This window comes from Micropterus salmoides, unplaced genomic scaffold (genome assembly GCF_014851395.1).
Source record: "Micropterus salmoides isolate LMB-PRFRI ecotype aquatic unplaced genomic scaffold, ASM1485139v1 Ms_hic_scaffold_20, whole genome shotgun sequence".
NCBI classification, from domain to species: domain Eukaryota; kingdom Metazoa; phylum Chordata; class Actinopteri; order Centrarchiformes; family Centrarchidae; genus Micropterus; species Micropterus salmoides.
Genome location: NW_024041151.1, coordinates 20,992,448 through 21,018,204, shown reverse-complemented (window position 1 = coordinate 21,018,204; position 25,757 = coordinate 20,992,448). Strand labels below are relative to the sequence as shown.

The 25,757-nt window shown below is 40.6% G+C and overlaps 1 protein-coding gene and 1 long non-coding RNA gene across 6 annotated transcripts in view; both read right to left on the bottom strand.

Annotated features, from left to right (window-relative positions):
- Positions 1 to 1,786: 1,786 nt before the first annotated feature.
- On the bottom strand, positions 1,787 to 11,375 carry LOC119914223. 2 transcript variants are annotated; one of them, XR_005446746.1, is made up of 5 exons: positions 10,985 to 11,375; positions 8,414 to 8,560; positions 6,699 to 7,066; positions 4,578 to 4,648; positions 1,787 to 3,515 (listed from the first exon to the last, which is right to left on the bottom strand). It is a non-coding gene; the product is annotated as an uncharacterized LOC119914223 (long non-coding RNA). The 2 variants fall into 2 exon arrangements; XR_005446745.1 differs by lacking the exon at positions 10,985 to 11,375 and adding an exon at positions 9,882 to 10,199.
- A 2,389-nt stretch (positions 11,376 to 13,764) lies between these two features.
- si:dkey-88l16.3 (low-density lipoprotein receptor-related protein 2) overlaps positions 13,765 to 25,757 on the bottom strand; it is an 18,405-nt gene continuing 6,412 nt past the window's right edge. For 3 of the 4 annotated variants that reach the window (XM_038733357.1, XM_038733359.1, XM_038733360.1), the window contains 17 exons: positions 25,524 to 25,653; positions 24,909 to 25,102; positions 24,438 to 24,621; positions 23,794 to 24,006; positions 23,422 to 23,605; positions 23,118 to 23,319; positions 22,832 to 22,996; positions 22,177 to 22,431; positions 21,832 to 22,059; positions 21,252 to 21,386; positions 20,334 to 20,535; positions 20,093 to 20,218; positions 19,494 to 19,601; positions 17,076 to 17,312; positions 16,525 to 16,846; positions 16,316 to 16,433; positions 13,765 to 14,035 (listed from right to left, as the gene is read on the bottom strand). In XM_038733357.1, the coding sequence (XP_038589285.1) occupies positions 13,970 to 14,035; positions 16,316 to 16,433; positions 16,525 to 16,846; positions 17,076 to 17,312; positions 19,494 to 19,601; positions 20,093 to 20,218; positions 20,334 to 20,535; positions 21,252 to 21,386; positions 21,832 to 22,059; positions 22,177 to 22,431; positions 22,832 to 22,996; positions 23,118 to 23,319; positions 23,422 to 23,605; positions 23,794 to 24,006; positions 24,438 to 24,621; positions 24,909 to 25,102; positions 25,524 to 25,653 (3,069 nt within the window). In that variant the 3' untranslated portion in view covers positions 13,765 to 13,969. The remainder of the gene's footprint in view (positions 14,036 to 16,315; positions 16,434 to 16,524; positions 16,847 to 17,075; positions 17,313 to 19,493; positions 19,602 to 20,092; positions 20,219 to 20,333; positions 20,536 to 21,251; positions 21,387 to 21,831; positions 22,060 to 22,176; positions 22,432 to 22,831; positions 22,997 to 23,117; positions 23,320 to 23,421; positions 23,606 to 23,793; positions 24,007 to 24,437; positions 24,622 to 24,908; positions 25,103 to 25,523; positions 25,654 to 25,757) is intronic. The other variant, XM_038733358.1, reaches the window with a different exon arrangement.

Here is a 25,757-nt window from a genome sequence, read left to right as displayed (position 1 = left end):
CAATTAGGCCCTGCTTCATTGAAGGGCAATCATAAGAATTCATGAGGCTTTGTCTTGCCCTCTTCAGTCCCACTTCCTCTGATTTTACTATGCTATTAGACAATGAAGCTCTTTGACAGCGATAATGCTTTTGTGGTTGGGATGCAGGGCTCCTGACACTTTAATTTCATTATGTTATATTGTTGCTTTTTGTCTTGTAAAATACAAAAAATGTTTAGGCTTCTCCTGATAATAATTCAGTTAGTATAGAGTATATATTAAAATTTATATTCACATTTACCATAAATGCAGGGTAAATAATGTCAATAATAAGACAGGTGCTGTTAATATTAATCAAATTCTTCATTCTCATGGTAACGATAACAGATCCAACAAGTCAAATTTACTGGCATCTGTAATAGAGCTGATTTCTGAAAGAGGGTTTCAAGATGTGTCGTCACACAACTGTCCATAAAATTGCCACACAGAAAGCACTGACTCATAAAACGATAGTCTAAGATAGGTGGGGTAAGGATAGATGTCACGTTTAAAGATGTGATAAAAGACTGTACATTCTGTAACGCAAGCTTTCCTCCGAGTCCAACTGAGATACCCCCTATATTAGAAAGCTCCTCCGCATCCACAGAACACATATCCTAATACAACTCTTTTCATAGGCACGTAGCACTCCCCATGGCTATTAAGCCTACTATTATGTATGTAATCAGTGGCGTTCCCCTTTAATAAACAAACATTTAACATACCACCAACTTTTATAGTACTACAGTTTATTTTGCGATTATTTCAATGTGCTCCTCCTTCTGTGAACATGCAATGTCTGCTCAATAATAGTAAAGCAGGTGTTCACATGGTGTCACCCTCATGGCAGATCCTTCCTGCAGATAGCCTACATATTTTCTCAAATAACAAAAGACTGTGAGCTGGTCAGCCTGCATAGTTATAGATCTCAGTCTCGGTCCCCTTTGAGTTTACAAAGCATTGACGCTGATACCAACCTGTCACTGGATCCCAGAAAGTGCTTAAACAGGCAGCAGTGTATGTTTTGGTGTGCACACAACACACACAGAGGCAGACAGCTGTTTTCAGTGTTAATACACATTGACACCAAGGATCAAAACAACTTAGCAATGATTTTAAAGTGTCAGAGCCATTACTTTGTAGCATTATTATTATGATAACACAAAAGATACTATTAAACAACATTTTCTGTGTAACAAGCTAGTGATTTGACTTGACTGTAAATAGTAAACAGCTAAATAAAGTGCTATAGCTGTTCTTGCCTTGTCTTGTGTAAAAAAAGTGCTTGCTTGCCTGCTAATCTCTGTGGGCAGAGACAGAGGAGGAAGACACTGGGTGCCTTTCATGCAGCCCAGTGCATAAAGTAACTCGTCAATGTCACTCTTTGTGAACAGATGAATCACAGCTTGGATGGGGTGGGACATTTAAAAAAAAAAAGGTTGACAGCCAGGTGTCATTCAGCCTACACTGGGGATGCTGAGGACATGTCAGAATCAGAATTTTAAAAAAATGCTTGCAACAAAATAACTCCAGTAATAAATAAGTAAAATGCTTTGAGAAAGGGTTTGTCTGCACAATGAGAAAACATGCAATGCAATTTAAACATTAAGCTAAAACAAAAAATAAGCTTCTGATTACTACATTATATTTTTATATTTTGAATTTTCACCTGCCATCTCCACCATAAATTGGTGCAGAAAATGTTTCCAGAATGCAGCATGTGAAAGGAAAGTACTGACTGACTTCAGGCACTATGTAAAACATTGACTTGTTGGGCTTTTTGTACATTTTATTTGAAAGTTAGTGAACATTATACATCATATACAGTAGAATTACAAAAGTGAACTAAACTCATTAAACAGTGTGCACTAACTGGACTGATTCAGACAGTGACTTTGTAATTAAAAAGTACACATGCCAATGAAATAGCTCACAACACGACTGACAAATCTGTACATCCCCAGACAGGTTGTTCCACATTTGCAAAGCTAGTCCTGTACAGAGTTGAAATGACAACATAATGCAAAAAACAAAACTTGTTATTTTATCTTAAGTAAAAAGCAGCAGTTGCTAGTAAATATTCAGCACCAACCAGCAGTAGCCATTTTAACACAAGCAACTACATATAAAACCAAAAGCTATTTAGATAGATCAATCAAACCAAAAGACAATAAAATCAGTTTATGTTTTAAACTGCACTTTGCCAACATATACAACAGGAGAGGAATTTAGAAAATGAAGAAAAACAGGATCTGCGAAGGTGTGACATTTAAGTTTCGGGTGGTTGACATAGTTCTTTCTCCAGTGGAAAAAAGAACTTTGTGTTCTTTTTCTATATTTACAGAAAGAACTGGGTCTCATTTATAACAAGAGACATAATATGCATGAAACAAAGTGCACAATGTGGAGAAAAGACTCTGGATATACAACTGCTTTTGCAGACTTAAGTCTGTTATTGCTTTTTTTCCAAAACATGGGGATCCATTCAGTCAGATTTCAAATCTCAATTTGCAGATTACCTTTAATAACAAATTACCCCTTTTGCTTTTATTCAGACAGAAAAAAAGAGAAAGGATATGAAATGCTTTTATGTTATTGCACCAAGTGCAAAAATGTTTTAATCTTTATGACAGCAACTGAATAAAACCCCATCATGCTGGTTAGAGTGCATCCTGTCCTCATCACGAGGTAATGACAAATCAAATCTGGTTAGAATTCCAGGCCTACTCTATTTAAAATGAACTACGGTGCCAACATCTGATGCTCTTCCGCTTTTGGTCTTCAACACTGCATGAACTCTTTCAGTGTTAAGTACAAAGAACACAGCAGAACAACTCACTAGCACTATAGCAGTCACCTGTGCTGTCTCTGTATTTAAAGGGAGCCACTGCTCCGTCAAAGAGAGTAGCTGATAGTAAAACATTTGCATTATTTCACTAAATGTAGCCAGTGTTAGGAGACTTATCTATGGAAACATTTTCCATGCAGGAAATGTGATCAAGGAAGTAGCTTTTGATTGGCAGTATAGACCGGTCCTGACATTTCTCACTGTCAACATCATCTTCAGTGTGTGGATAGCACCAACAACACCAAAATGTATTTACCTACTGTTGGGATTGATGGTTGAATTTTTTGTTTGTTGGTCATTAGCACAGGATAGCCACACTCATCTTAATTCTATAAATAACGCTATGTATATTAAAGCAAACAAACAAATTTGCCCTCGATGAATCATGTGTTCGGGGATGTACTAAAAATGTAATTTTTCCATCATCAAATCACATACGATGCATATCATTACAGTGTTGGTGTGTCCCTGTTAAAGCGCCGTTCATCAGTTCACTGTCACTCAGTTTCTGGGATGCTGCAACATCTCCGCCGTAGATTCTTTGCCACGAGGCAGCCAACCTGCCATGTGATTCCCTTTTTACAAAATTCTCTCTCTCTCTCGCGGATAGAAGCTCAAGTGTGTCACGGGCCAGAATGTCGTGGTTGACCTGGATGGGAATGACAGAGTCATTATTTTTATGTATGTGTGTGTCTCAATTATGGCGACAGAAAGGTTTCTGGCCTCCACATTTATATACGGATTTAAGTCGTCTGAGTTAAAGGCACCCCGTGGAGTTCTTGATCACTAGCAGTGCTATGGAGCAATGTTACTTTTCTTCATAACAGCGTGTACATGCTGGCAGTGCGATTCACATCCTGCCTTTACACAGACAGTTGGTGGCAGTAACGCATCTATAAACGTAGCAATGTGCAAACAATGGCAGTGAAAAAGAAGACTGCTAGCAAGCAAATGTGGATGTAAACAATGTGGGAATTCTAATATAAATGGAAATGAAGCTCAGCATAAGTTTAACCAGGAAGACTGTCCTTATGCATCATTCATTCACAACACTCTTTCATTCACTCACTTTTTCTCCCTGCCCCTACCAGCGTTCTCACCTGGTTTTCCAATCAGGTGTCACCACTATCAGCTCAGCCAATCATGAAGTCACCATCACACTTTAAATCTGTTCTCTCCTCTGCTGACAGCTGTCATTTCAGCACGAATCTCTGCAGCCCTCCTCAACCCCATTCACCTCCTGCTCACCAGATCCAGGCCCAGTTCAGCTTAGCAGAAGCCCTCCCTTCTTCTCATTCAGATCCCCAGCATCTTCTTCACCCCTTCATCTCACCACCATGTATCACATGTCAAATGATTCTCCCCTAAGTCTCTCCTGATTGAAATACACTAGCACGTGTGTAAGATGGAAAGGTTACACACGATGCGCTTTAGTGAGAAACACTGAATGTAAACATAACTTTTGTTGGTGTACAAGAAACCTCCACAGGACCCCTTTAACTATGGAAGTTCCAGGAGTTAGTTTGTTACATGATATTTGTTAGTAATGTATTTTTGGAGGAGAATGTTTTTCTTAATTAAGATACTTTTACACACTTTACATTCTGTATTTCATACAGATACCTATACTCAAATTTGATGCTCCGCTAATAATACTCTTTGCCAAAATGGAAAGCATTTTGGAAATGAATATTTCCAACCAAATGCCTACCTCAGATCTAATCGTAGATTTATCCACATTACACGACAACGTTGTAGCCATGTTTTGCTGCCAGATGTCTCCTGTGGACGACACACAAAAATACACAATTAATTTGTGAAGATTTTCTCATCTTATGTTCATTATGAAACCCTTATTATTAGTAAAGGATGACAAAATCTTTATTTTCTGTGTATTTATATTTTTGGATCCTATGGTGAAGTTTCACTTGCTCTTTTCTGAGTAGCAACCAAAAACTCTAAAGCTCACTAATTAACATGTTACCAATTTGTTTTTTAACCTGTACATAAACAGAAATGTAAAAACAACAATTTGCAATTTTAGAGGAAGTTATGGGCTGGAACTTGACAATCATCTATTCAGGCATACGCTTAGTACTTACAGTATACAGCATTCTCCGGCTATAGCGTGGGTTACCAGATAGGTCAAAACTCACAGCAATAATGGTTAAGTTCGGTGGTCTGCAGCTGGTTGCCTGTGAGGCCTCCGGCTGCCCCCGACTAAGGATTTACATAGTCGAATCAGAATTGTCAAGTCTTGCCTATACTCGACTGATAGTTGAAGCATGTGTGTTTGTGTGCGGCGATTGGGAGGGGGAGGTTACACACGGTAGCTCCGCCTTAATCTTTAGAAGCTGCAGACTTGATTCATTAGTCAGTATAACTTACGCTTCACATTTCCAGCTAAATTGAGGCTTGTTGTTGACACTTTTCTCTCTGCAGAGTAGCCTACTATTATATACTATAATATTCTTTTTGTGGTTCATTAATGGTGAGAAATGATCCGAACGTTCCGCGAGGCAGCACTGGTGAAGCTGTGGCTCCGTCTCTTCAGCAAGTGTTCCTCTACTGCAACTACACACACGCTACACCGACACATGCACACTGACCCCCGTAACTTAAGGGGTTAGAGGTACAAATTTGGATTTTTTCCCCAGACTTTAAAAACATTAAAAGCTTTTTTCTTTTCAAAGGTTTATTTACAGCATTATATGTTGAAATGTATATTGTAATAGGCTGAATATTAACTTATTGGGAGAAGACTGGTAGTAAAAACAGACGTTGAGCACCCCCCATTGCCAAAATGGCATGATCCTCGTTTCGCTGCGAAGCTTCAACTGTGAAATTGACAGTTGAAGCAGGCTCCGCCCATCAAGCATCAATCCTTCGACTATTCGGGGTCAGCCCTAGTGTGGCCATTGGAACTGAAGTGATATTACAGACTATTTTCCTGCCTGACCACACAAATTAATACATTTTTTATTTAAAATATAGGTTGTTGTAGTGTTACTTTCGTCAGACGAAACTATAAATTTGTCAATGACCTTTTTTCCCCCTAATGAAAATGAGACAAAGCCGAGACAGCGATGTCCTTAGTGTGACTGGATTAACATGCAATATTGTTGACGAAAATATGAATTTTATGTAATTCATAAAATAAAAACAAATAAAATCTCTCTTTTTGTTAGTATAATGAGGAGACAATAGCCTATTACAGGCTATATTTTCTCCCTCTAAATTTTCACTTGAACAGTGTTCATTCATTTTCTTTCTGTGCTTTGAATGCTGGCTGACCGGGGTGATGCCTGGTGTGTGAGATAAACATTACTGTGGATGATGAACACAACATGCTAGGGAGAAAGAGGTGTTTAGATATCAGCTCCCCTACAAAGCAGTATTTGTGATATTTTGGCGAGTCTCTGCTTTATTGCCATTAATCTCTATAATTTCTTTGTCATGGATCATGCGGAGCGCCAGACTTCATCCAGCCAGAGGGAACTATCACCCGCCCTCCGATCTCCCTGGTCCGCCCCACTCCCTCTCCGGTACGGATTGTGTCGCTAGTACGACCGACACGCTGTGAACAGTTCGTGATTGTTCCCTCTGGCTCGATGAATATTACGTATGATCCACGTAGGCCTACTGCTGCAGCTGGGGGCAGCAGCGCTGTGTTCTTCCCTCTCACGGAGAAAAGAAAGGTCAGGTTGCAAACTGACTGATATCATTTTTCTCATCTCGCTCTCATAAAGAAAACAAATAAGCATTTTTCCCCCAAAAGGTTGAATTATTCCCTGAAAAACAACAAATGGAGAAGCTCTAAAAATTTCAGCACCTGTGCTTTTTCTTTCGCTTCCGTCTTATCTTGGCTAAGATGAAAGCCAGGCTCACCAGCCCGATGACAACGACCAGCACACTCAAGGTCAGCGGTACGCTTAATGACCCATTGACCGTTTCCTCGCAGGATTCGCCCCGGTAGCCCAGTTTACAGTCGCACACCAAATCGACACCGCCACCAGGGGGAGCCACACACACACCGTGGTCATTACACTTAATCGCTCCACAGGTGGGAAGGCTGCTACTTGGTTGGGGAGAAGGGAAATAGGTGGACATCGTAGAGGAGGGAGGAAACACTGGAAAATTAGGCGGGGAGTGATAAGTGGAAGGAGAACAGGAGAGAGATGAATATAAGGAAGCCACACCCTGAAACACAAAAAAAGGAAACATCACAAAGACATAGGCTTTTCTGTCAGGCTTTTCAATGATTATTTTCGGCAAGGAAAAACACTAGTATTAAGATAAAGTTAAAGTTCAATTCATCACATTTCATGACCATCTTTCTCTCCTCACCTGGTGACAAGTTTTTGTTTAATCATAGGTCATTAGCACAGGATAGCCAGAGTAACTCATCGAAATTCTATGAATAACACTGAATATTAAAGCACACAAACACATTTGCTCTTGATCAATCATGTGTTTGTGGATATAATTTAAAGTTATATCTTATATAATAACAAAAAACATCATTACTGCAGTGAAGTTGTGTCACTGTAAACTCGGTTAAAGCTCTTTTCATCAGTTCATTGTTATTGTGAGTCGTAGCCACAGCCAGCCAACAACTTGGTAAACATATGACAGGGACAGAAATTGTCATGATCCACAGTTGTTGAGATGTGATGTTTTTGATGTGCAAACAATTTTCGCTGCCAACACACAGGATGTCCGCTGGCAGAATGAGCTGCTTGTTGTGTGGCGTCTCGCCCTAAAACTTATTTTACTTTTAAAAGTCATGATAGCCAAACTGCAGGAACGCAATAGCGCAGGAAACAATTTGAAGGACTGCACATCTTGCTTTAAGAGACAAAATGTGACCCCCTTGAAAATGAGATGCTGCATCTTAAGGCGCCATCCTTCAATAAATTCAAAATATCTGCAGCAGCTTTTCTGCTCTCCACATGAGAAACACAAGAAAGTACTCTTCCTAACAACTCCTGTTTCATCATCAACAACCAGCGGGCTTACAGAGACTGACTCAGGATATAGAATAAATGCATGTAAGGACACAGAATGATCTAACTGAATGTAAAACACTGAACACAACAAAGCATCATTTGAACAGTGCAGTACACATTCACTAACGTACTTGATTCATAAAAGAGTCAGACAAAATTATGTTAATGTGCCTGCAGTTTCTACTTTAGGTTCTCAATACATGAATGAAATCAAGAGCACATTCTGAAATCCAGTTGGAGCCACAACAGATAGACCTAAGACATTAAGTTGACTGCTAAACACAGTGTTGCATCACAGCCTCATATGCAATAAATGCAATGGTGTGCGAGATTTTAGAGACAAGACTGACCATTATTCAAAATCCTACAGAGTGGCAGGTTAACTCAAAGAACTGTTGGTGACGTTATTTTACTTGTCATTCAGATTTCCCACCGACACAGCAAGATTGTGTCCAACACTGGCTTCAAGGCATGCATTAAGTGTAGTGAAATAGCACAGCAATATATCAAAATATGGGAAAATGAAAAACATACTCACACAAGCGAAGAATGCAGACCTGGCGTCTTAAAATGCAGATAGTGGACTTAAAATTTTTGTTGCTGAGTCATCAGGTGTATCCGTGTGTGCGCCAAAGGTCCTTGGACTTTGGAAAAGAGTTTGAAGTTCCTTGTCCAGCGAGGGAATCTCCAAAAAAAAGGAAGGAGGGAAGAGGAAAAAAGCAGAGCCCTGAAAATACCTGCCTGTTTTTTTCCCCTCACACATACACACATAACATCTCCTGCTCCTCCTCCCTCCACCTTTTCACTGAATGGGCTGAGTCATATACATACTTGCCAAAATGGAAAGAGAAGGTGCTGTTAGAACAAGACTCAGCTGTAAAGACCTGACAAGACTGACATATCTGTGTGACATAGATTAATCAATTCATACATCTGTTGTGTAATTGTAAGAAAGTCTTATAAATGGATTTTTAGGCCTCTAAGGGAAATAATAATTAGCATATGTTACCATGCTAACATATGTTAAAGTAAGATAGTGAACATGGTAAACATTACACTTGCTTACAAGAGTAACGATTTAGGGTTTCACTCCTGTAACACTGACTTCTGAAAAAAAGGAAAAAAAATAAAATACAGCAGAACAAAAGATATCATTTGTATTTCCCACCTATTGCACTGCATGCTTTAGAAAATTACTTTGATTTATTTCTATGTGGGCCATTTTTTATAGGGATTTATTTATTTACAAGTCAATTCTAGATTTTAACCAACCCCTAAATGCAAGCATTCCTACAGATTCCTACATGCCTCGGGGCTTTAGAGTCTTGAGGGAATTAGGGCGGGCACACCAGCCTCGTTTAGTCCGGTTGAACAGAACCCTGTTAACGAGTGGTTTGCGTTGGTGTGACCGCCAGACTATAACTCTGGTGCGGACCAAACAACCACTCTCTGGTCTTCGAAGGGTGGTGTCTCAGACCGCTGTCAAGTGAACTCTGGAGCGATTCATTTCGGGTGTGAACACCATTCGAACCATTTATTCTCAGTTCCCAGAGAGGGTGCATAACAAGTTGTTGGAGGGACGTTTGTTTTTTTTCCATCCGCCGATTTTATGACCAATAATAAAAAGCAATTTCCACCACTTGGCTTTTGTTTACAATTTCTGGATCGTTTGAGTTTTTGCCTTTGTGAACGCAAACCGGCCCATTAAGAAAACTGAAACAATACATCATTCTCGTATTGTTCCGATTCAGGAACCAACCCATTGACCATCTATCACCTGAGTGTAACTATTACAATAGAGACATTTTTACTGCATGACTTCGGGCAGCACGCGCGCGTACACACTCTCAGCTATGCTCCCTTTCATTCTGACTAAGTTGTAATAGCTCGCTCTTATCACACTTTCGTTCACCGTTTAGTAGTGCAACCAAGGGTGCACACTTGGTAACCTAATTCTGTTTTAATTTGCGCACACATTCTCTCACACACACACACGTTTCGCTTACCATTTACTGAAGTGCATTGCATGTTCGCCCCGCCGTCTCTAAACACGAGCCTAACATTTTCCTCTGTTAAATAGCATGTTCTCGCGTGCTTTCACGGTCACGTGAACTGATATTTCTTGTTTGTTATATTCATTTATGCGGCAAATATCTTGTTCTGGTTGAAGGAAAATGTGTATGTAAATAGCCTATATAGATGCTCATGTTTAGCAATAAGAAGAGGTAAATGCTTTATTAAGTAAGAAAACGTGTGCATTGTATTTTCTTGTAATTATAAAGTTTAGTGGGAGGGGCTACTGGTTTTAATAGAGACTGGGGAAGTGAGTCTTGGCTTTGTTACAGAGAAAGGAACTTCCAGAGAAAGGAACTTCCAGATTGCCTATTGGATTGATTTTTTGTTATAATGTATGACTTCTTAAGGAACTCCCTTTTCTAATATTATGTAATCTTGCAGAGGCTGTATTGTTGCTTTTCATCGTTTTGCACTTTATTTTTAAAGTTTTATTTAATTTGCACCTTTTGGAGGCTGGCATAATAAATCACACTATTGTAATATTTTTCCAACTACCCCTGTGTTTCTCAATTTTTGAGTAGTTTGAACTAGAACCCTGTGACACAATGGCGTGGGGTAAATGTTTGGGGAAGCCAAGTGAGAGGGATGTCCTTTTTGGAACTATCTGTTATCAATACACACGCTGAAAGTTACATTTACCGAGGCGTATATTCACAAGCTCAATCAGAACACAATTAAAGACATTTAATTTAGTAGCAGCGGTGCTTCTATCAAATAGGCCTACATACTTCTTAATGCTTGGCCAAATGTTCATAACAAAACATTAACGTTACTGAAGACTAACAACCGAGTACCCGACCAACAGAGTATAAACAATGATTCAGGTAGCCTAACCTGGCCGGTGCTGTCTGTGGTGCTGATTATCTATGCGTACACAACCACAGTAAAAACAACAAGGTTACTTCAACTGACTATTCATTCGCCGCTAAATCCAGGCAAGCAAAGCAAAACAAACAATATAACGTTAACTACATCAAAAATCGCACAAATAGCTGCCATTCAGTTAAGTTCAGAGAGGTGACATTTCACTCACGCTATTTGAAAAGGAAGGCCATTCTCCGGTCTTTCATGGTGGCGAAGTGGTCAATAACCCGGTTATAGAACTTCCCACTGGCTTTTACGTTTTCCGCAACAAGAGTGTCAGTCGAAATTTGGCGCTACTAGCTAGCGTTATACAGATGATACACGGGGCAACTTCTTGAGCAATGTTGCTGAGCAACATTAGCCACTCTGTACGGATAGTTTTCTTCATTTAAAGTCCGAAACCCCTTTTTCCTCTCCAGGCCAGCTCCAGTTTTGGCGCTGGTCTTCCGTCAGATTTAATCTTAAATTGCAGATGTTGTGGTAGTTTAGTAAAACTATTATAACTAAAAATTCTAAATCTCTATATCTCCACCCTCCATAACTGTACCAGCTAAAGTTGCTAACTTTATTTTTTTGCTAAAGTTGCTAACAGCTCCCGTTATTTCATCTGAATGACGTTGATCGCATGCTGTGATTTCATTGGCGTGCCCTTGGCGTCATCCTGACTAATCACGGTTAGGCAGTGGCATGACCTCATCTGATTGGTTAATCATTAAAAGATTTTTCACAAACTGATAAAAACAGGGGAAATCTGGCTTCCATTGGCTTCTGGGAGAAAACACCACTGCTGTGACACTGTATTCTGGTCTGAAGTCCCAATGTAGGCTATGTAACCTTGAGTTACATGTGCATACATTAAAAGTAAAAAAATTTCTAAAGGCTTTTTGGCCTTTTGGGCAAGGTAAAGACCTCAGAGCAGAACCGCTGTTTTGTACAGAGGTGGTTCGGGATCTGATCGCAATGCCTCTATTTAGCATGTATAATCAGTATACAAACACGTAATACATGATTTATAACACTAATGTTACCCAGTATGCAAACAGGTACACCTCCTAAACAATGGTAACTATTAGACAATTTAAGTGGCAACACTTCAAAACATTACTATAACCTTGGACTTTTACCTTGGACGTATCTGTGCTTATTAATTATGGCTGAAAAACATTTCCTGTGACCATGTGTGACTTTGTCTTGAATATCACCTCATGAGGAAAGGTTTGCTGATGTGGCGGGTCTCCCATTACAATTATTTATGTCTAAAGTTTTTTTTCCCCTTAAATCATTTTTCTTTAAAAACAAATGAAAATACCTAAAGATTTTTAATATCAGTATACCATAAAACATTAGTGATAGACCTGGTCCACACACAAAAAAAACAAACACATAGTCTCACACTCACACACCTCTATTTACATTGCCTTCCACATTATACTCAGATATTTCACCTTCCGTTCTGAGTCGACTACGTTTGCTTTCTCTGGCTCCAGGGTGAGGTGGAGTCAAGAGTACTGTATGCATGATTCCTATTAAAACTATGCACACATGCACCTGTCCACACGCACACATTTTTAGGTACAGAATAGGTGGATATTTATCCCTAAGGTAAGGGCTAAGTGAACTGTACCAGACAACATTAATTCAGTTTTTAAAAAATAGCTGCACGTCCTAAAGATCTCTATCAAGTTTGGTTGATAGACAGTTGGTAAATTTGAAAACCATAGGATCTTTCATGCAAAATGCTTTTCTGCGCAACCAAAACCTCACAAGGAAGCATTTTGTTGCAACTGGTATCAAATTACAAAAGAGCTACACATAATAACATGGAAAGCTGTGACTACATTTCGGCGGAGCAAAAACTGAAAGAGCTCATAGGATGTCAGGATGATCTGTGGTTTAACTGTTGGGATTTTCTATGTACTTTGTTAAAACACTGAGAAAGTGCTAATGCCATGCCAACAAGCACAAAGCATCAAACCAGTTTTGGACGGTACACAGTATTTTCCAGTTTTGGAGAGGAACTGCTCTAACAGTCAGCTGAGCTAAATTAGGTCATGTGTGTTAAAAATACCCATCAACCTTTTTTCTACATGATAAACCATTACAATTGTCAAACCATATCCCCAAAACAACTCTAAATACATAAGTGTGGCACAGTCACATACCAGACACAAGTAGACATACAGGAATTAGCAGAGGAGCACCATTATGACAACACTGAAACAGTGTCACCACAGTAGCATTAGTAATATATACACTATACACAAACGACTGAAGAACTAAGACGCTCCAAACAATGACAGACTGGTAAAGACAGAAAGGCATTAGGAGATTAAACATGGTGATATCTGTCTGCCTTTGAGGTAGGTTGGGGGAACTAATGTGAAAATTCATTTAGGTTTATTCTTGATTTAGCGTATAGCTTTAACATTAAAGTACAAGATTAATGGCATTCAATCCATGTCCAGAGTCCAAATTTCAAGAAACTTCCTGCTGTGCAAGCTAGATATTGGATTTGTGTCTGTAAGCTCCCTAATCGCAATCTGAACGAATTTTAAAAACAAGTTTGACACAAAGACATGAAGTTGGCACCAGCCGCATAATCAAAACTGTTGGTCATGTATAACAAATTCTCACAAGTGGCACTTTATATTCACTAATGGGTGCATGGTTTGAAGGGAATTGTATAGATCTTTAGTCAACCTACTATAAAATCTAACAGGAAACTACAAGACTAATCAGGAAACAAAAAGAGAAAACAGTGGAACTGAGGATGCTAATGAACAAAACTTTGCTTACAAACGACCAATATTAGAATATATACCTGGTTTTGAAACCCTTAGTCATGAAAACTGGGCAAAATGAAAAGACGATAACACGTATTTTAGTAACCAATGAGAACCTTCAGAAGTTGCGGTCCTTGTTAGAGTTCTAAAAACAAGCAGAGTCTGGTTTTTGGATCATCCCATTAAAACGTTTATTACACATTAGCCATCAGCAAGTTTAAATTCATCACCACAGAAATGCATCCTCAAACATTACTCTGTAGCCTTCAGATTCATTGTGAAATCGACCCTGCAAATATAACGTGACCCAGCAGCGCCACCAGTTGTATACTGAACGGATACTGGATGCCATATTTCAGAATATGGAACTTCTATGAGAGGTGTAGTGATGTTAACATTAGCGGTGGGTTCTTCAAGTCTACTGGGGACTCCAGTTCCTAGGAAGAAGAAAAGATCATAAATGTTGTCCCCCTCAATTTATAAAAACATTCTAGCATTCATCTTAATAGTCTGAAAAGTCATAGCATACAAAATATACAGTCTTGCAACTTTTAGAGACCCATCTGATTGCTTAGTTTTCAAACATAGCTGCCAATTTTAGAATTGATCTCTCAGAATTAAGATATTCTGTATATTTAATAGGCCTAAAAGTTACTCTAGTGTGAGTCGCATGTCTATCAGAAACATTTGTGATTTGTCTCCCTAATAGGTCTTAAATTACAAATTCACTTGACAGGAAGCGATGTTGTGCTGCTATTTTTATTAACCTGGCAAGAGCTTTTGATACAGGAGTAGACCATTCCATCCTAGTGAACTGACCTCCAAAACAAAGAGCATGTGGTTTGGTAGGAAGAACACTCGCTCTAACCCTGGAGTAATTACTGTTGAGGGTGTGGAATTAGAGCAAGTAAAAACATACAAATACTTGGGAGTTTGCCTAGACACACAGTCTTACCCTCATCACACAACAAAGCTACAGGCAAGAGTCAAAGCCAGACTGGGATTTCTAATCTCATCATTCACCCAACCCGCTAAACTCACCCAGATTCAGATGACTATATTACCCATGCTAGATTTTAGTGATGTAATTTATGTCTGCAGGTAAGGGTCTTCCTTCAGTGGTGAGATGTTCTTTATCACTCAGCAATCTGATCCCCCCCAAGCTCATCCACAACACATCCCTGCAATCTGTACACCTCCATGAACAGCCATCACTTAATAATGCATTTATGGTTATTTACAAAATTATCTTAGGCCTAACTCAGGTCTCAGGTCAGGTCAGCGTCTACTTCATCCCTCCTGCTCAAATCCCTACAGTGAACACATTGCGTCGCACTACCTTTAAGTTCGCTGCACCCAACAACTGGAACCAACTACAACCAAACTCTCGTCACCACTGCCACTTTTAAAGGCAAAAATCACTGACTCATTTACAGAAAACTGTAACTACTTTATATGATGCTATGCGTTTCCATTTTGTTTGTTTTCATGTTGCCCTGCTGCCTTCTTGATCTTAATTATTTATTGTATCATCTACTGTCTGAATTGTCGTATGTTTTAGCCGGTTATGTTTCTTGTGGTCAGAGTTCTATTATAGTATATAGTATTGTTTTTTAAGGTTTATTGTTGGGAGTGTGTTGTCCTGTGTGTTTGGTATGCCATTTTATTTCATCCCAGTACCCATCCCCTACAGGAGACCTTTGTCTCCTGCCAGGCCATTATTGTAAATCAACTGTTCTTAGTTAACTTGCCTGGTAAAATAAAAGTTTCATAAAAATAAAATCCATATTTGTGACTGATAAATCATATTGTTCACCAATATTTCAGGTGTAAACTCATAGTTAGCAATTAACCAGATGGTTAAGTAAACAAACATTACTGGTTTATATTCAAGGTCATATTTTTTGGCTCTCCCTCTCCTTTATTAAGTTATATACTTTATTGTGCATGTAATAGGTTTGCAAAGTGAAAATGTCCAGAGTCCACCCCAAAGGGAGTTCCCATCTCCCACAGAAAACACTGCTCTGAACTGCCTGAAAACAGCTCATTTGTAGTCCAGCCGCTTCCCTTTGATCCCTGTGACGTCACAGCAAAATGCGCGTCATAATACTCGCCTACGGACTAGTCCGACACGCCCTCAAAAACACTGGTGGAAAAACACACTGAGCTGCAGCACACAGTGACAAGACGTCCACCTGCTGCCTCTCCTCTCCCTTCCAAACACTAGCTACCCTCCAGTCGATGGACATAAAGTTGTTACCGTGATGTAGCGAGAGCTCAGTTATAACTTTATGGATAAAGATACATTTGTTACAGATTAATAACTCCCCACTCTGAAACTCTTGCGCCAGTCCATGTGGCTAAGCTGGTAAGGGGAACATATACAGCTGAACTGAAGCCGTGTTTACCGGCTTCTCACGACCTGCCCTACTCCGCTTCAGATTGGCTAGTAGTCCTAACTAGGAACTGCGCATGTGCAACTCCCAACAAAGATCTTGTAGAGGCAAGATGCATCACTCCATAACTAAAAAGAAGGGCTCACACAGGGTGAAAAGAGGAGCTGCAGTAACGACAAAAAATATGGTGCTTTTAGAAAATGAAACCATGTAAACCTGTTCTGGTACCACCCCTAAATATTAGCACAATATGACCTCTTCAACTAAATTCAGAAATCTGTTCATTCATTCAAATTAATTATTAGTTGAATGAGGTTTTACCTCAGAGTCTGAATCATAGTTTTCACATGGGAGGCCCATGTTGGCCATCAGAGTTTCTTTCTCCATGGATCTGCTTCTGATAGACGCCCAGGCTCTCCTGTTGAAATGAGATTTAAATCTACATAGGTTACATAGCACATGATAGTTCTGAAGTCGTGTAAATGTAAAGCCAGGGTGCAAAAAAAGACACTGTTCCTCATGGTCAGTACCTTTTAGCAAAAATAAGAGCAGCAACCATCAATATAGCAATGAGGAAGAGGACACCCAGGACCACAGCAACGTGGCTTTGTCCAGTCTCTGTCTCTTGACAGAACTCTCCCTTGTAACCAGTCATACACTGGCAGCGAGTGGCTTTGCCTTCTGTGATGCAGTTGCCATAACCGTTGCAGTGTTGGAGATCACATGATGTGGATGAGTCTTTAACTGACAGAACAGAGTTCTTTTGGCTCTTGGGATGAGGCGACGAAGAAGACTGGGGGAAGCTGCCATCACTGGCTTTGTTCCTGAAGGAGGCAGAGTTTGTATCTGGACCTGAAGAGAAAATCATTGTTAGTGAGGCTGGAATTGTTGTAGTTGGGAAAAAAAAAAAAAAAAAAAAAAGTCCTATAATGCCCAGGGAAATAAAATTCTTAAATTTAAAAGTTCTGCATGGTGTTTATCAATACCAGTGAATCGGATGATCAGTGACTGAAATGTCTGTGTGTGGGTCACAAAGATCACTTAAAACCCTCTTTCCACCTCCCTTTGGATGAAAACTTACAGTCATGTTCGTCTGACTGGTCTGGACAGTCCACATGTCCATCACAGAACTTGCTGCTGCTGATACACTTGTAACCGTCAAAGCAGGATTCTTCCCCAGTGGGACAGTTGGGAAGCGGAGAACAAGAAGTGGCACTAACAGCGTAGAAGCCCCGCCCGCATTTACATGTCCGACCTCCAGGATATGTCAGACACAGATGGACACATCCGCCGTTGTTGTTGGAGCAGCTATTAGTTCCTGGAGGAAACAGGTAAAAGAGGATCAACAAATTAAGCAACACAAATCCTTCACTGTCACTGGGAGGAATTTAAAGTAACTGCTTTTCACACCTAAAATAAAGCATGAGAAAATACACTATAAAACATCAAGAAAAAATTTCAAATGGACGGGAATAGTCTCAGCAGCATTTATTTGCTATAGGATCCTCATTATCTTCCAATACGGTTGCTAGTCTTCCTGGAGGTTTAAAGATGAGCAATGTATCTTAACATAGTTAAACACAATAATGTTCTATTGTGGGTAAATAGTTGTCTACATATGGCTGCTTGCATCTTACGGTAATGTGGGAACAACAAGGGCGCACACTTGACCATCCATTAGATCTCCTCCCTTGTGCTATATACACACAAAAATCAGGGCCTTCTGGCTGTGTGTCATGACCTAATACGCATTGGATTATCTCGGCTGAATGTGTGACTTCTGTGATTATTTGGGGGGAAATTATAATTTGTACTTTTAAAATTTGTGAAGTTACTGCTGTGTGCTCCATGAGTCTTCAACTACCAAAGATTCTTTCAAATTATACTTCTTGAATCAGACAATTTGTTCATTTGCACAAAGTTAGTTTTAATATTTTGGTAACCAACTTTTCCAGCTCTATAGCATTTAAAGTGTATTTTTTAATGCAACAAACACTGACTATTCAGTTCCTTAAGTAAATCAGTCAGCTGTATATCTTTGATTCAGATGCAGCTTTACTGCTCATCACCTTATGAAGTTTGTTTTAATAAGATATGATATATTCTACTGTAACTTAATTTGTAATTGTTGCCATTTTATTCATATGCCAGTAGAATTAATTATTGTAGTTATCCATATATACACACACAAACAAGACAATACACTTTACTTTGAAACAGTATTTTTGCATATGTAAGCTTAGACTACAAGTGTGACAGGTTTAGAGAAAAAGCAAGAGGGAGTGTCGTCAGTGTGTGTTTGTGGTCTCACTGCAGCACACACAGTAAAAGCATTTCCCCACAGCCTTCTAAGCCCCATCTCTCTGCAGGTATCACATCACTCTGCCACCTATTCAACTATTCAGCTCAAAGTGAGTCTAAGTGAGTCTTTTGATTCTGCCCCAAGTATCTGATAACACCCTTTCTGCTTCCTGCCTTCAGAAATTGAAGGCAAAGCTGAAGTCAATATATACACAGTATGTGTACAGATAGTGTAATTCCTGATTTGTGACTAAAACTGGTTTTGCGTGCTGACAGTGTGCTGCAAGTCTGTTAACATTTCAAACCTGGCCAGGAATTAATGCATTATGTGATGAGGAGTTCAGTGCAGAGCAACAACTTTCACCGACCAAACAGTTTGCTTTTAATCCAGAGTCTCCACATGAGTCAAGCTCTCATTTGTTTTATTTTGCTTAGCCATTTTAAACTATTGTATAATTTTATTTAGATTTATATGCCTCTTATGGTCTCATTGCTTTATTAATGTCATAGGCCTGGTTAGAAAGTCTGGACCTCCGTCGCAATTGGAGGGCGAGATGATGAATCTCAATTTCTCATGCTTCCGCAATAGAAAGCCGCCTCACCAGCATATGTAGCTACTAACGCCTACATCACTACCACAGCAACCCATGCAGATAGGTTGGTGATGTCTGGACAAGCAAATCTAATCAGATCACTTGCAAATCGTGCGAGAACTCTTTCTTAAAGATCTGATTTGAGAAACAAATCTTATTTGCCTGCAGTCTGAACTTAGCCTCAGTGATTCCTGCTCCGTCTCCCTCTTCAGACTCTTTGTATTCACAGTCTGTTCTGGAATTTTCTACATGCCGTCACACAAAACTGACCTGCCATCTAGTGGGAGTGTCTCATTCGTGTCACTTGCCTGAAAATATAGATCCCCTGCTTGAAAATCTGTTCCCTCATGCCATCAACTTCAGTATACAGTAAATAGAGGACAACTTTCAGTACACATTTTGTATGTTGCTGTAGCTTTCTAGTCGTCCCTCCGTGTTTCCTTTTACCTGTTATTTTCCTGACTAGTTGTTGTTCTGTAGTTTTTTTTTTTTTTTTTTTTTAGCAGACTGCATGTATTTTTGCAGATTGTAGCTTTACTTCTAAACTTACCAAGCCAATTGCTTTTCATTCAACCTGCGGGGTCAAAAGCAAGATAGGTACATACCAGACTGACTGTCACTGCTATAGGCTCTGACTTCCACCACGCTGGTCTTCGTCTCAAACCACAGTTGGTTAGGCTGGAGACCGTCACTGAACCACAGTTTGGTTACATCTTAACAGTTTGGAAACAAACAAATGCAGAAATTCTATTAAGCACTTAAAAACCCTCAACAACTACTGAAGTTTCTACAGTGCAGAAATCAGAAGCTAGCGGGTAGAGTGGATAGTGAGGAAACACTTAATGTGTTTATTTGTCGGACTGAATATCAAGAAGCTATAACTGGTATGGTAGAGAGTAGTGATTATGAATGGATGTCTGACAGAACAGATTGCAGAGAAGAGGTTGACTGAATAATTCATTGTTGCATTAGTCTGCCACCTGCTGCCTGAAGGGGATAAAGACGGATGGAATGCATGTGAAAGCTTTCAGATGTACGAGAAATTTAATTCCACAAGCAAGACTGAACAGGTTATTAGAGTGGAACAAAGAATAAGTCTTATCCCAAAGACATTGAGTGTTTTCAAGTGAGTGAAACTGTGTTTTTCCTAACCCTAAGCAACCACCCCCCAAACCATCAAAACAAACAGTGCTTCCATCCTTACCTTTGTCTAGAGTGACCCAGAGGAGGATGTTCTCGGTATATGTAAAAGAGATGAGCAGACCTGGCCCTGTTTTGTACCGTTTATATCCTGTTCCATCCGTTCCAATAGAGCTGATTACACCTTCACCTGGACCAAAAAAAAAGAAAAAGTAAAAATCAGACAAGTACACACAGGCAGAAGCAAGCCAACAAAAACGTGATCTTATTAAGTCATCAGGTATGTGAGATTTTGTACTCCTCACCTGTGTCAGCCCAGTAGATCATGGTCCCTTGATTGGAAAAGACCAGCGAGGTGGGGATGCTGGACTTCCTCCACAGCACTGCTTTGTTACGGCCGTCCATCCAGGCACAGTCCACCTCTGTCTGGCTTTTCCCACCTGTCTCAGTTATTGCTGTGTAGCAAAGTCGGCCAGAGGGGGGATGCAGTGCAATGGATGTGGTGCCCTGAAGGGACAAACGAGCCCTGGGCTTAATTTTCCAGGAAACGCAAATGACGTTAAAAACAAGGAAAGGAGCTAAAAAGAAATGTCTTAAGGGTAAAATATATATACTGCCTTGTTGTACATCAGAGGCCCTGGAAATTTCTGCTGACTTTTATAAAAATTAATACAACACTACTTTTAACTCTGTCAACTTACCATTTACAGGATAAAGGCTCAAGAGAATATCCAAACATATGTGACAGACATTTTGTTCTTTCTGCCGATAACTGCACTTTGTTATTCATGAGGAATTTCCAAACTCCACAGCAGATACTTGCAGGGCCAGCTCAGAATTACTACTACTGTGCAGTATTTGAGTTTGCCAGAGGCGGTTGGAAAAGAGGTGCTGCATTTGTGATGCCGGGTACATGCAGAAATTGGATTTGTCTGCACTCGCTAATACTGAAAATACAGATTGAAGAGGTACAGCTCAGCAATGTTAATCGGTCTGTGTCCATTTACATTTTGATAAAATTAACCCACCTGTTTAAAACTGATTTTAAATATAGGAGGTCTTTTATCAGGACAATATCAGAGAAGTAAGAAGGGGTAGTCCGAAAAGTCAAGAAGTTGTAGCAGGAGAATGTATGTAGGGAGGCAGGAGCCATGTAAATGTCAGAGGTAAAGATATGTATTAGCAGAAAACGCGTGTGAGCAGTGAAGCTGAGCCTACTTCACCTCCAGTGATCCCTGCAGCAGTGAGGTAGTGTAGCCATCATGGCGGGTGGTCACGTGGAGATCAGGCCTCTTGGTGCTGCTCCAGTAGAGGTTGTTGGTCACCCAGTCAACTGCCAAAGCCGTGACTGAATCCTCCTTGTGGGACAGAGGGGTTTAGTTTCCAGAATCAAAACTTCATCTGGAAGTTACATTTTTTACTGGAGAAATGCTGGCTTGAAACTGAAGCTGAGCAAGAATCAGTAATGTCGTGGAAGAAGGTTTGTTTGCAACAGCATAGTAGTGGATTATTCAAAGGCTCTATCAAAATAGGATACAGATAGATAAAACTCTCAAACCTTCCTTACCCATAATCAAATTAAACTGGCCCATTTTTGGCAAGGGCACAGAGCTAATCAAACTAAGTGGGCAATTATTAGCCAGGAAACACTGAATGTCATGAAACATATTCAACATACGTATGTTATTAAAAAAAAAATTCCACAAAACATGGATCAACAAAAAAGCAAAAAATATTTAAGGCCTTAAATGACATTTTTGCCAGGATTAAAGAAGTTGCCATTTCCCTTTTGTTTATGCCTACCCTCAGCTTTAGGATTTGTCTAGAAGGCGTCAGTTCCTGTCTCGACCTGGAGCCGTTCAGTTGCAGCACATCCACAGATCCTTGTCCTGCGTCAGCCACATACAGAGAAAGCTCCTGGATGGACACGTCTAGCGCTGAGGCCTCAGTTACACCGGGTAGGGATAAAACTCGGCTGGTTGGCATTTTTTTCAGAGCAACACCATCACGCCACATGGATTGCAAGTAAATCTACAAGTAGTTGGAGGGTGAGGTAAAAAGGAAGAGATGAGCAAGAGTGAGCGGGAGAAGAAAACCAAGACAGTATTAATTAAAAAAAGGCCTTCAACCAGAAAGTAGACCACTCACCTGACTGACTGTGGTACGAGACAAAAGCAGGATGAAAGTTGACTCCATAGGCAGGGAGCAGGTAATCTTGTCCTTAGAAAGTAGCAGTCCCTTTGGGCATTGACAAACTGCCGTAGGCCCCCTCACAGTTGGAGCTCCCGGCGACCCCAGGGCTCCTGATCTGCCTCTTGCTGCCGGGGCCAGGAGGCAAAGGTGGGAGCACTGCAGCTGTTCACAGGGGCTGGATATGGCTGGCTGGGAAAGGGCATGCATCAGCTGAGGAGAGAGGAAACGTATATCAAGGCTCACAGCTGTGACTTAACTCATTGATGCCTTAATTTATTTACAATTATATAAGAATGTATTATTTTGTTTTCATTAGCTTTCAAGCTAATGCTAAATTAAGTGGAGATTGTTAATGCACAAACAGGCATTGGGGGAATACATACTCTATCTCGGCTGCAGTCTGAAAAGAAGCGGTGTGATGTGAATTTGTGACAATTGGTGTTAAAATACTGTAGTATTTGGGCAGAAAGACCTTATTTAGCTGCGAGTTGAAACGTTTTAGAAATTCATGGTCATACCAAACAGTGATATACTCATAAGATACAAATGTGTTAAAATAATGAAGTTCTTCAGGAGGTATAACCAGTTCATTAGAAGTTGAAGGACTCACCTTCAGTCCAAATGGCTGCCCTGGTCTCTTCAGAAGAACCTTTTGATGTTTGCCAGTATTCTTATCAGCTGAGCGGATGGTTCTTCTTTTCGTGTCAGACCAGAAGACTCTGTCATTGAAGACCGCCACAGAGAAAGGGCTTGGCGTTTCGGCTAACTGGAGGAACTAGTGAGAGAAGGGCATCACCATCAACAGCTGACAGTCCACTTCATGACGGAATCGGGAGTTTTCCTAAAAGGATGCTAAAACTTTGAGGGTCATTCAAATATCAGCTGATTGCGTTTACCTTGATGCTGTCTCCGTCCAGAGACGCTGAGCCGATGCAGCGCACCTTCTCATCAGCCCAGTACACCCTGTTTTCTAGGAGGTCATAGGCCAGACTGACTGGCCAGCTCAAGCCTCGGCTCACCACCACCTTCCTCTGTGAACCGTCCATCCCAGACCGCTCGATCTGAGGGGTGCTGCCGATCGCAGACCAAAGCATCAACCTGAAAAGTGTTCATTACACAAACATACAATGAAGGATTTTGTGTTGAAATGGGGCGCAAAAAAAATAAATAAAAATAAGCATGCAAGGTTGAGAACCTCACCCTCTGTGTGGCAGAAGGACCAATGAGCTTGGCTGCTCCAGATCTTCACCCAGGACCACGGTGTAGTCCTGAGATCTCACTGTGGCATCGCTGAGCTTCACAGCCAGAATCTGGCCCACCAGTCCATCCACCCAGTAGAGGTTCTTACCAACCCAGTCCACCGCGATGAAATCAGACTTCACTCCTGTAACAAGATATAATTTGAATACTGAAAATGAAGGTTGCAGTTTAAACTTCCCAAATTAAATTGTTATCATTACTTTGTGCGGCTTAAATTAAGCACATTCATTCCATTAGTTTACCATTTTCTTAAAATCTTGTTTAGTGAGCCTCTAAGACAACGCTTTATTAGGTAGAGTTCCTCAGACGTACCTTTGATAAGTGTCCCTTTGTTGTTTGAGACAGTCATGTCAGCCCAGCGGATGCTCTGGTAGTCGGGGCTTAGCCAGTAAACTCTCTGTTGAGCCCAGTGATAATCCAGTGAGAAGACTGGTCGACTGGCAGAGGACAGAAGACGCAAGGTGCCACTATGGACTCCCAGTAGTAACAGCTCTGATTGCACAGATGCCAGAAGCAAAGGCTCATCTGGAGATGAAAACATGACTAGTATGTTATTGTGGGTCTTTCCCTTAAGTAACAGACCAATACAACTGCATAAAAACTGAAGAGCAAAGATCATTTTGGAAACGATTAATAAATAAAATCACCCACTTTCTGGAACAAGATTTTTCTAAATTTTGTATAGTTAATCATAACTGAAGTATATGTTCTCCTACATGTGGTCTGACAAGCATGAACTAATCTATAAAAACAAAAAGAATGATTTTCCAAAGTTGTATTGGTTTGCTGGGACTAAAATCTGTGACATCCACAGCACTGCTGTGTTGAGCAGGAATGAGACTTTTAGGTCATATCAGAAGGCATCATGGAAGTTCATTACCCAAGTCACTCCATTTACAGTAAATTATTATTGATATACTACCATTTAACCTAGCACAGACCCTGCCCCACAATACCTTTTGTCTTGCAGCTTTTGTTGTCAGGCTCCAGGAAGAAGCCAGGGTAGCAATGACAGCTGTAAGACCCACGGGTGTTCAGGCAGGTGTGTTTGCATCCAGCATGTGACATACTGCACTCGTCAATGTCCACACAGGACACAGCGCTGGAGTGCAGTCCAAAACCTGCAGCACAGTAACACCTCTGAGGGGAAAAAATTAGTGTAAAAAATAAAAGGGTATTTTCAAGCCAAGTAGGAGCTTGGTGCACACTCATATGCAAATGGATTCAAAATATTGTGTACATGTTTCTCTAACTGATAGACTGATGAAATGTGACATTCGTAAATGGACAAGAGTGAAAACTCTTGCTTGAATTTGTGCCCAGGGTAGCTTGCTTGCCTTACCATGAAAGCATACTGGGCTTATGTGTGGGACAAAACAGTGCTAACCGCCTTGGACAGAAAAACCTACACCTGGTTCTGTACTGACCGGTCCATTTGGGGTGCTGACACAGTGGTGGTCACACTGAGGAGCTGATGGGCTGGAGCAGTTCCGTTGAGCGCATCCCATGCCTTCATCTGAACGGTCGGCGCAATTGGTGAAGCGGTCACACACCAGACGGGGGTCCACACACTCGCCGCTGCCACACTGGTAAAGGTGAGAGGGGCATTTTCTCTGGCTGCCTGTGAAAGCAGATGCACAGAGTCACTGTGTGTCAGAGGTCCTCTACAGTGGTTAAAAGACTTCACTGTATTGGAAAGCATTTCATAAGCAAACTAAACAAAAAAACAGTTGTATGGACTTTTTAGACAATGAAATGGGATAGGAAAAATTACAGTGATGGAGTGGCCTCCTCCATGTATTGCTATAATGTGTGATGCCCATCCCCGGCAGCTTAGTGTACCTCAAAATTACAGTAAGGATGAATGACCAAAGAAAACCATACACCTTATGATTTTGAAGAGTGATTAGATCATCAGTGTATATCTAATCCAAATAGGTGTGAATGCACCTCATTATGCGAGACAAAAGTGTCTGAAGCAGAGCATAAACCGGTGCCGGTGAGAAGCCGAGCAGCGGTAAATATTCAACAAACATGCTCACATTTGTCCTCGTCCATGCGGTTGTGACAGTCCTCCTTCCCGTCACACTTCCAGGACAGCGGGATGCACTGACTGCTGTCTCCACACTGCCACTGGTATTCCCTGCACTTTGCTGGTGGCGACACGCAATTCTGGATACAGATGAGACCAAGTTACAACCACTGAAGCGTTCACTTCACTCCTCCATTTGTCAAGCAAAGCTCCAAAAAACACTTCATGTTTGAGAAGCAAGGAA